Source organism: Salvia miltiorrhiza, chromosome 4 (genome assembly GCF_028751815.1).
Source record: "Salvia miltiorrhiza cultivar Shanhuang (shh) chromosome 4, IMPLAD_Smil_shh, whole genome shotgun sequence".
NCBI lineage: Eukaryota > Viridiplantae > Streptophyta > Magnoliopsida > Lamiales > Lamiaceae > Salvia > Salvia miltiorrhiza.
The window spans coordinates 9,299,389-9,309,056 of record NC_080390.1 but is presented as its reverse complement, the minus strand read 5'-3'; the positions used below and the strand labels follow the sequence as shown (position 1 = coordinate 9,309,056).

The 9,668-nt window shown below is 37.4% G+C and overlaps 1 protein-coding gene and 1 long non-coding RNA gene across 5 annotated transcripts; one reads left to right on the top strand and one right to left on the bottom strand.

Moving 5' to 3' along the window:
• Positions 1 to 420: 420 nt before the first annotated feature.
• Positions 421 to 6,059, bottom strand: LOC131022615 (pentatricopeptide repeat-containing protein At1g33350). Of its 4 annotated transcripts, none has more exons than XM_057952124.1 (4): positions 5,875 to 6,054; positions 3,708 to 3,841; positions 3,508 to 3,566; positions 421 to 2,255 (listed from the first exon to the last, which is right to left on the bottom strand). In XM_057952124.1, exons 3-4 carry the CDS (start codon positions 3,528 to 3,530, stop codon positions 662 to 664), a joined length of 1,617 nt encoding a protein of 538 aa, XP_057808107.1. In that variant the 5' UTR covers positions 3,531 to 3,566; positions 3,708 to 3,841; positions 5,875 to 6,054; the 3' UTR covers positions 421 to 661. The 4 variants fall into 4 exon arrangements, with proteins under 4 accessions (XP_057808107.1, XP_057808106.1, XP_057808105.1 ...); XM_057952123.1 differs by having other exon boundaries at positions 3,713 to 3,909; positions 5,875 to 6,045; XM_057952122.1 differs by having other exon boundaries at positions 3,708 to 3,909; positions 5,875 to 6,039.
• LOC131022616 (uncharacterized) lies at positions 4,596 to 5,846 on the top strand. Its single transcript, XR_009101362.1, has 2 exons — positions 4,596 to 5,483; positions 5,576 to 5,846. It is a non-coding gene; the product is annotated as an uncharacterized LOC131022616 (long non-coding RNA).
• Positions 6,060 to 9,668: the final 3,609 nt, after the last annotated feature.

Sequence of the window (9,668 nt, the reverse complement as noted above, 5' to 3'; positions counted from 1 at the left end):
GACGGGTTTGACTGGGTTTCGACCCGGACCGACCCAAAAAATTTTTGATCCATGAAAGGTGACCCGGACTGGACCGTACATAGGTCTTTGGTCCGAACCGAACCTGTCGGTCCGAGCGGGTTCGGTGGGTTTGGTTTGGGTCTGCACACCCCTAATCTAAATAAAGCCTATAGTTTATGCCACGTGATGCGCCAGCTGCATCCAATCAATAATTGAGTCTATTATCTTTTTATTTTTTAGTATTATTAAACGCACATTATATGTATGTACATAATGCCCTTGAGAATTTATTATCTAATTTAAAATATTATTATTACTAAATTACCTTTAATTTATTTTAGAAAATTTCTCAAGATTTTTTTTTCTTCTTTTTAGTACAACAATTTTGGAAACAAATTAATTAAACAACCTACGTCTTGGGGGCTCGCCCAGGAAAAATTATTTATTATATGAAGTTAAAATATACAAAGGACTATACAAAATAAGACTCTCTCTGTGGATTCATTTCACCATCCTAAACTTTACTCAGTCACACCACCAACACTTGAAGAATACCAAAGAAAAACTTTTCTTTTCCCACAAAAACTATCTGCTACTGCTCCCAATGAAACCTTCCCCAAATTTGTAGCTCTATACATAAATTGATAGCATAGCACACTGACTACTGCAGTTGCTGTGGACGCCACGACGCGTGCTGCATTCTCGAAGCATCGCCTAAACATCTCAAAACCGCATAGATCTCCTCCGTTCTAGGATGTGACCTATCCACAGAGTAAAAGCTGTGAACTTGGTTGTCAATCTCAATCCAACTGCAACCGGCCGCCTTATAAGCACTCTCTCCGGCCAAGGCCGCCCTAACCCTCCACGCCTCGTCCCATTTCTCCATCTCACCGTATAGATTAGCCAGCATTGCACCATACCCTCCATTGCCAGGACTCATCTCAGCCAGCTTCCTCACTGCAAACTCAGCCAAGTCTGCGCGCCAATGAACCCTGCACGCGTTGAGCAACGAGCCCCAAATAACCTCATCCGGTGATGGCTCTCTCATCCTACTCACGACATCCATGGCCTCCTCTAACTTCCCCGACCTCCCAAGAAGGTCTACCAAGCACCCGTAGTGCTCAATCCGTGGCTCAATCCCAAAATCCCTAACCATCATTTCAAAGAAACGACGCCCTTCCTCAACCAAACCCCCGTGAGTGCACGCGTTCAACAAGCCAACAAATGTTATCGCGTCCGGCTTTAGCCCTTCCCGGCTGCGCCTCAGCATTTCTTGGAACACAGCAACTGCTTCATGGCAACTACCATGTAATGCATAGCAGTTGATCAGAGCATTCCAAGATGTCAAATTTATTTGATCAGATTTATCAAAAACAATTCTTGATCTTTCAAAACTCCCACATTTACCATACATGTCAATCAAGCCACTCACAGCAAACGAATCCAAACTCAGTCCATTCCTATATATGTATCCATGGATGCACCTCCCAAACTGCAGCATTCCACTATGCCCCAGCGCCGACAAAACGCACACCACGGTTCCTTGATTCGGCCTATTCACTCCGCCCTCGACAACCATCCTCTTGAAGAACTCAATAGCCTCCGAAAATAAACCATTCTGCACACACCCTGCAATGATAGAGTTCCAAAACGGTGCATCCCTAATCCCCTCCGGCATCTCTTCAAACAGCACAATCGCATCCCAAACCCGCCCGACCCTCGTGTACCCCGAAATCATCGCAGTCCAGGAAACCACACTTCTCTCTAACATTTCATCGAACACCTTCCGCGCAACGCCGATTTCAACTCCACACCTCGCGTAAGCATCGAGCACCGCCGTCTGCACAATCGGGTACCCATAAAAACCTAATTTAATGATTTGTGCCTGCACCATTTCCACGCCGTAACCCCTCGCCACCTCCGGCCACGATTTGAGGATAATTGAAAACATGTATTCATTCGGCCTTGATCGATTTTGGCGGACCATGTCGCGGTAAATTAGCACAGCTGCTGTGTGGTCGGACGCCCGAGCAGAGGCGGCAACAATCGTCGTGTAAAGGTAGATATTGGGCGTGGGGAATTTGTCGAAAATGTGGCGTGCGTAAGCAAGGTCCCGGTTGGCGCAGAAGCGTATGAGCTTTAAGGCGTAGAAGTGGATGGGGCCGTGCCCGAGAGTAATGATATGGGCGTGGAGTTGTTTGAGGTGATTGAGGTTGCTGCATTTGTCGAGGATCGCGGATACATGTCTGTTGAAGCTGCAAGAAGGAATCATGTGATGTTTATAAATTAATTGTTGCATACTTGACTTACATATGTTGTTGAAGATGCATGCAACAGAAGCACTTTAAGTCGAGACGTATTCTATTACTCGAAATTAAATTAATTCAATTATTCGAGTTTAATTTAATCATTGTTACATCAAAGACTAGTTCTATGTAATAACAGGTGTTCACAAGCCGAAAATCGTCTGTTCTGGGCCGGATCCGTCAATTACGGTTCATCCGAATGGTGAACTGTAACCGGCCCTTTTAATCTCTCTGATGGGTCAATTTTGGGCATTGAACCGGCAGTTCCGAGTCAGGCCGAAAATCGACGGTTCAAGAGCCGAATCGGTGATTTTTTTAATTTGTTTTTTTTTTATGTATTGTGTATATTTTTCATATTAAATTACATTATTTAATTCATTACATATAACAAAATTGTTGCAAAAACTATAAACGAAATAAAATTATAACATATTAACATCCAAAATATAATAAAATTCACATTTTTTAAAATTAAATTTAAAGTAAAAAATTATAATTTACATATACAAATAAATAACTAATATAAAAATTGAATGTAGAAAAAAAACTAGAAAATCGAAAAATCGTTGGTTTTGGACGGTTAATCGACGATTTCGGCCCGACAATTAACCAGCGGTCCGATCCGACGGTTAACTACCGATGCACGGTTTCAAGAAATTAGGCCTGTAACCAACTCGCCTCCTCTATTGGTTTAGGATCCGATTCCATATAACAAACCGTGATCAACGGTCAAGACCAAAATCATTAACCCTGGACCGGTCCGAGCCGGAACCACTAGGGCTGGTTTGAAATGGACATTCATATGTAATAATGTCCCAATATTAAGAAATTTAAAGACCGCACCACAGGAAATTCGAACCCAAGACCTTTCGCCTTAGGCATTAACCCTTACCACTTGGTCAACACACGTACACAATGTCCCAAGATTAAGTATCAATCAGTCTATCAAATCAAATAATATATCATGAGATTTAAGTTTTGTCTAATCCATCGAATCGAATACCCCTAAAGTGATGGACTTATATTAGATGATTCGAACTCATAATATTTAATTACCTTCATACTATATTTTGTATATAAAAATAGGTGTAATTATTATTTTGGAGACAATGACTATTCTGACCCAACCCATATATAGATAATATCTATATATAAAAAAGAAATGTTATACATATGAAGATGTGTACTCAAGATACATTACTTGTTCATGACAAAAAGGTACATCCGCTCAACTCCACTCTATTCCATCACTAGCTCAACCTGCACATTAAAAATACATACAATGGTGAGTATAAAATACTCATAAGACATATGCCGAAATACATTCATTCATATCATATACATATACATTGTACTGCTAACAGTAACACACAAGATTTTACTTGAAATGCATGTACTTACTAAACATTTTCTTTCATTTTCATAAGATTGGTCGGCCGGCCCATTTTCCTTCATATGATCCATATCTGCCTGTCACGCGCCGGGAAGGGGCCTCCTTCCACGGACGCCAAGACCGGTCGCAAGCGACACACAGTCTCCATGAGTGTGAACGTTAAGCCTTACTAGCAAACCTTCGTCTAACGTAGGGTCCGAATTCGATTTCCTTTATAGTTGGCGAACCAACGCAGATAGGATACATACAACATACTCCCTCCGTCTCACAAAAACATGAACACAGAGAAATGCACAGATTTTAAGAAATGTTAGTTGAGAGTTAAAGTAAGTGAAAAATGGATCCCACTTTAAAAGGTGTTGTGAGAGTAATGAATTAATTAAGAAAAAGTAGTGTGGGCCATGATGTACTAAAATGGAAAGGTTCATGTTTTTGTGAGACACCCCAAAATGGAAAGGTTCATGTTTTTGTGAGACACCCCAAAATGGAAAAACGTTCATGTTTTTGTGAGACGGATGGAGTATTTATTTTTAGCAGACAATACTTTCATAAACATTTCATTTTCTTTCATAAGAACCATTCATCATTTACATAAACATTTCATTTCATAAGAACCATTCATCATTTGAAATAACACAGTTATATCATGTCATTAATTTTAGTCGTATAAAAGGCCTATAATTTGTAGTGGATCTCTATATACGTGTTTAAGAAAGCATATCATTCCGTTCCCACTAGGGGCGTAGAGTTACCTCCATCTTTAGCTTTTACTTCCCGCCTGGACCTTAATTGATGAGGAGTCGATAAGTTCGAAAGAAATCACAAACGAAGGGAGTGTCGGTTCTAGTTAACTAAAGGATACCATTTAAATGACTTTAGGGTTCTAGCATCCACATTAATCTCATCTCGTTCAATCATTTACAAATCTCATGCTTAGTAATTTAATATCTTGAATTAAATTCTAAGCTCATTTATCAAAAGTATAAACTATATACTCATTCAATTTATGAAACAACATTACATTTTCTTAGTCATGTATATAAATAATATAAAATGAAGCCATTTAATAAGACATTTTAATTCCATTATAATGGAATTATTCATAAAACAATCTATTTCATTTGAAAGAATCCATATTAATAAGTCCTTGAAAATAATTTATTTAATCATATCTTAAGGGCCTAGCCTAAATATTTTATTTAAAAGTCCATACATTTCGTTTAATGAAGTGGGCTCAATTTAATATATAAATTAAAAGACCCAACATAAAATTGAATCACTCAAGCCCATCAAATTCAATTAAGAGCCCAATCAAATAAAATATAAGGCCCAAACAATTAAATAAATAAGCCCATCAGATTTCTTCCTAATAACAAAGTCCAAGGCCCAAACCCATTTTAATTAAAGAAGGGCCCAAGCCCAATCTCCCCCTTTAACCTAATTAACACACACTATACTCATTCAGCACACACACGCACACAATGCGCCGCACCTTCTCTCTCGGCCGGCTCTCTGCCGCCGCCGCTCAACGGCGGCGTCGGCTGCCTCCACCTCCCCTCTCTCAACGTCTCTCTCTCGCTCATCCCTCCCGATCCCTCTCTGTCTCTGCCGGAAACAGGCGGCAGACGCCACCGCCGCCTGCCCCCTTCTCCCTCTGTCCCACTGAAATCATCTAACTTCTTCCCTCTCTCTCCGATTCGGCCTGAACGGAGACAACGGCGACATCGCCGCCGCCACGTGACCGCTGGCGACGACGACGAGCCACCGCGACCTGATTTCGCCAGGTAACCCTAGTTGCTTCTTTTTCCTTTTTAATCCTATAAACATATATATACACCATAATAACCTCCCCTCGTGTTCCTTTGATTTCTGGCAGATCGGAGGCAACGGCAGTTTCACCGCCGCCGGCGACGAGCCTCCGCGGCTGCCGCCTCCCTGACTCCATCACTCACACACACATAACAGGGCTCAGCCCGATTTCCAGTCAAGGAGATATAAAAAAATAGGGTTTTTTTGCTGAGTTCAATTTCAAGACTGTAAACGTTCTTCATTTATAATTTGTACTAACACATTGTATACTGTAATTTCAGTTTGAACAAGCTTAAACATAGAACATGAATATCAAATAATTGTGTGTGTTTGGGATCTGGAATTGAAACAAAAGAGGCATAATACCTTGTGTTGGTGGTGTAGGACGTTTGTTTCGTCAACTTAGAAACTTGTTGCCGGACTCGAATGTGAAAGGTGAAAAATGGGTCAAGTAATTGGATAACAAAATATCTAAATGATTAATACATTAACCATTCGTTTAAGTAGGCCCAAACTTCATACATTAGGCTCAATATCAATATGGGCTTTTAATTTAATAATCAAATCCTTTAATGGGCTTAGCCCATCAATCAATAAAAGAAGGTTCATATATAACAATTCATTGTTATATTCTTCGATAATACACTAACGATAATATACTAATGGACTCGGTGTATTTTTTGAACACATAATTCAGTTGTAATAAAAATAAATCATCAAATTGTATAATTTCGTATTTTATTAGTGGATTAGAACCCTAATTTGTCATAATCAAGCCTTAAATCAGTAATTAGCAGTCTTTAATCCTTAATTAAAACTCGGAGCATTACAATTAAATAAAAAAATTTAAAGGCTGAGCCACAGGAAATTCGAACCCAAGACCTTTGGCCACCCTTATCGCTTGGTCAACACACGCACACAGTGTCCCAAGATTAAGTATCAATGAGTCTATTAAATCAAATAATATATCATGAGATTTAAGTTTTGTCTAATCCATCGAATCGATTACCCCTAAAGTGATGGACTTATATTAGATGATTCGAACTCATAATATTTAATTACCTTCGTACTATATTTCATATATAAAAATAAGTGTAATTATTATTTTGGAGACAATGACTATTCTGACCCAACCCATGTTAGATATTATCTATATAAAAAAGAAATGTTAGCTATTAAGATTGAAAAACAAAAGTTGGAAACATTATGGAGAAGGTGAAAATAGGATATTTGAAAACATGTTTGCATAGAATTCTAAAATAGGACAGTTATTTGAAGATAAGATTTATATCCAAATAAAAAATGTGTTGGTATGGTTGAATTTTTTATACTTCCTCCGTCCCATTAATAATGACTCATTTTTCTTTTTTGTTTGCCCCAATTAATAATGTCTCATGTAAAAAAAGCAAAGTCAATTTCTCTCACAAAAATTTGTGAGCTCTACTATTTTATCACTTTTATCATTTAATCACTCTTCTTCTTAAAAACTATATCAAAAAATAAAGTAATACTTAGTGGGACGAAGAAAGTAACTATAAGCTTGTGTGTCAGATCGCTAGGGGCATATTGGTCATCTAACACATAGTGGGATAATTGTTTCGATCATCATTAACCTGCTAAGACATCTGGTGGACGTCGTATACCACCAAATAATTCCTGCAAATCTACCAAGAATTAAATGAGTATAGTAATAAGCAGGGTCGAACCACAGAGAATGGGTAACAACATTCAAATTCCTAAAGATCTAAAATGAGTGTAGCCACCACGCCTTAAAATTGAGAGAAATATTAATTTACTAAGAAAATAAAATAAATCAAATCAACGAAAATAACTCTAGAAAATAATCAATGAAAGATAACTCGACTCGAATAAATCCACACTAATTCAATTCTCTGATCATCGACGCAAAGATAAATTAATCTCTATCAACCAACCAGTTATACGATACCGTGAACGCACTAACATACCCCAATTACTACTTACTGTGTCGATAGACAGCTATAGACGCCAGACCTGCCTATTTCCCTTATTAAAATATAAGCTAACTGGAGACGCAAGACCTAAATTTAATATTCTAATAGCATTAAAATGAAGGAACCCAGTTTAGATAAATTACCCAAGAAACGTAAGCAATAATACGTCTACCAATTTATTCCTACTACGAACACGGTAGTTTTATCACTAATCAGTCATATTCCAACAATTACGAATTGGAGGTGCCAATTGACGGTAATCTAATTAAACCTAAGCTGGTCAGACTTAAATAAAATCAGAATTATCATCAAACACAAGGAATAAATCGAAATCAATAGGAATCAATTATATGCTCAATTAGGTCTTACAAATTATTAAATCAATACTTCATTATTCTCGCCGAATTAAAGATTTAGCTACTTATAATTAAACTAAGAACAACCAAATAAATAAAAGCAAACATAAAATAATAAAACAAATTGCAATAAAATTAAATCACCACTTGAGAATTAAAGGAAGAAAAACGTCTACTGCCTCTTGATTTCCAAACTAGCCGCAAATTCCAAGGTAAAGAGCAAAAGAGAATTCAAAACAAAAACTAAATAAAAATATCTTAACCTAAATATTGAGAAAATAAAACGTGTCTCTCTAATCAACAAAACTAATCCTATATATGATACTAGTGTGTAACCCGTCGAATTTCGACGGGTATCATTTAGTGTTATAATTTATATAAAAAAATGTAAAAAAATATTTCTTAAAATATATTTATAAATTATGAAGATTATTCACTAAAAAATGGAGTAGTTAATATGTTATAGATCTACGTTACACATCGAACTAAAGTGAAAAAATAAATTAAAGAGGACTTTCATCCTTACATTTAGCGAAACGTATATTCCAAAAAATTATTTGTCACCCACTACTATTTGCCACCATACCCGCGACCCGCGGATACCCGTCACCCGTCGGGTATCCGCCACCCGCTATCCGTCGGATACTCGCCACCCACTACCCGTCGTGGCTTAAGAGGTAGGGGTGTTGCTGCTTATTGGTGTCGACATCCTCCAATCAACCACCCAACAAATGCAATAAATCACCCAACAAATAAATCACCATGAAACTGCAGCAAATTTTAGAGAAAATTTCAACTTCTTGTACATTGGTCGCGGATACCAACCACCCGTCGGATATTCACCAATCCGCTACATGTTGGATTCCCGCCACCCACTACCCATCGGATACCCGCCGAAGCTTGAAAATAACGATAAATATTAGTTGAATAATAGAATAATTCTATGAAGCATGGGGACGAATACGTAATACTGCAATGATACGATACATGGACGTAAATACGCTATTTTTCCTACAAACATGATACAATACGTCAAAAATATATTTTAGTTTTCGAAAATCAGCACCCAACCATTAACACCAATTTTTTGAAAATCCAACAATTTAATTGAAAATCATCCCCCATTAGTTACCCATTGCCAAATTGAAATTAAATCCAAATTTATATTGCATAATGGTTTTAGCATATGAGTAACCTGTCCGGTGAGAGTGTGTAATCTGTTGTAAATCCCAATATTAAAGTCTACACAAACAAATTCCATACCTTTTCAATCTATTGCTTTGCTGAATCTATCGACCTTAAAGAGCAATATATATGACAATCTTAATTCATCTAAAAATCGACAATAATATTACAAAAATAAGCAAGTAAAGTTGGATGACAAAGATATAATATTAAAAAAATAAGCGAGTAAAATAATATGACAATCTTAATTCACCTAAAAATCGGCAATAATATTACAAAAATAAGCAAGTAAAGTTTGATGACAAAGATATAATATTAAAAAGATAAATGGTTCAACACTAATGATTTTGAAAGAAATGATACAGATATTTACAATGTCACTAATGATTTTAAAAGAGAATGATCTCCAGCGGCAGAGCAGGGGGCGGGGCAAACACTAACCGGAGACGATCGACGGCGGCCGGAGCAGCGATTGTGAACGACTGATAAACAAAACACGGATCTATTATGAAATAATATGAGAAAAATAAGAAAAATGCACCAAAAGTTTATGAATAATCACAAACCTTTCAAAATAGGGCAAATACACCGGCGGGGGCGGAGAGGGAGACGACAGAAGGCGGAATTTTCACTTACAAATGCGTTT

Bases quoted from the DNA above. Each gene is read 5' to 3' on its own strand.
- LOC131022615 (XM_057952125.1), bottom strand. From the start codon at position 3,530: ATGTACCTTTTTGTCATGAACAA. The intron at 2,256-3,507 runs GTAATGTATCTT...TCCTTCTTGCAG, and splicing joins TACCTTTTTGTCATGAACAA to CTTCAACAGACATGTATCCG.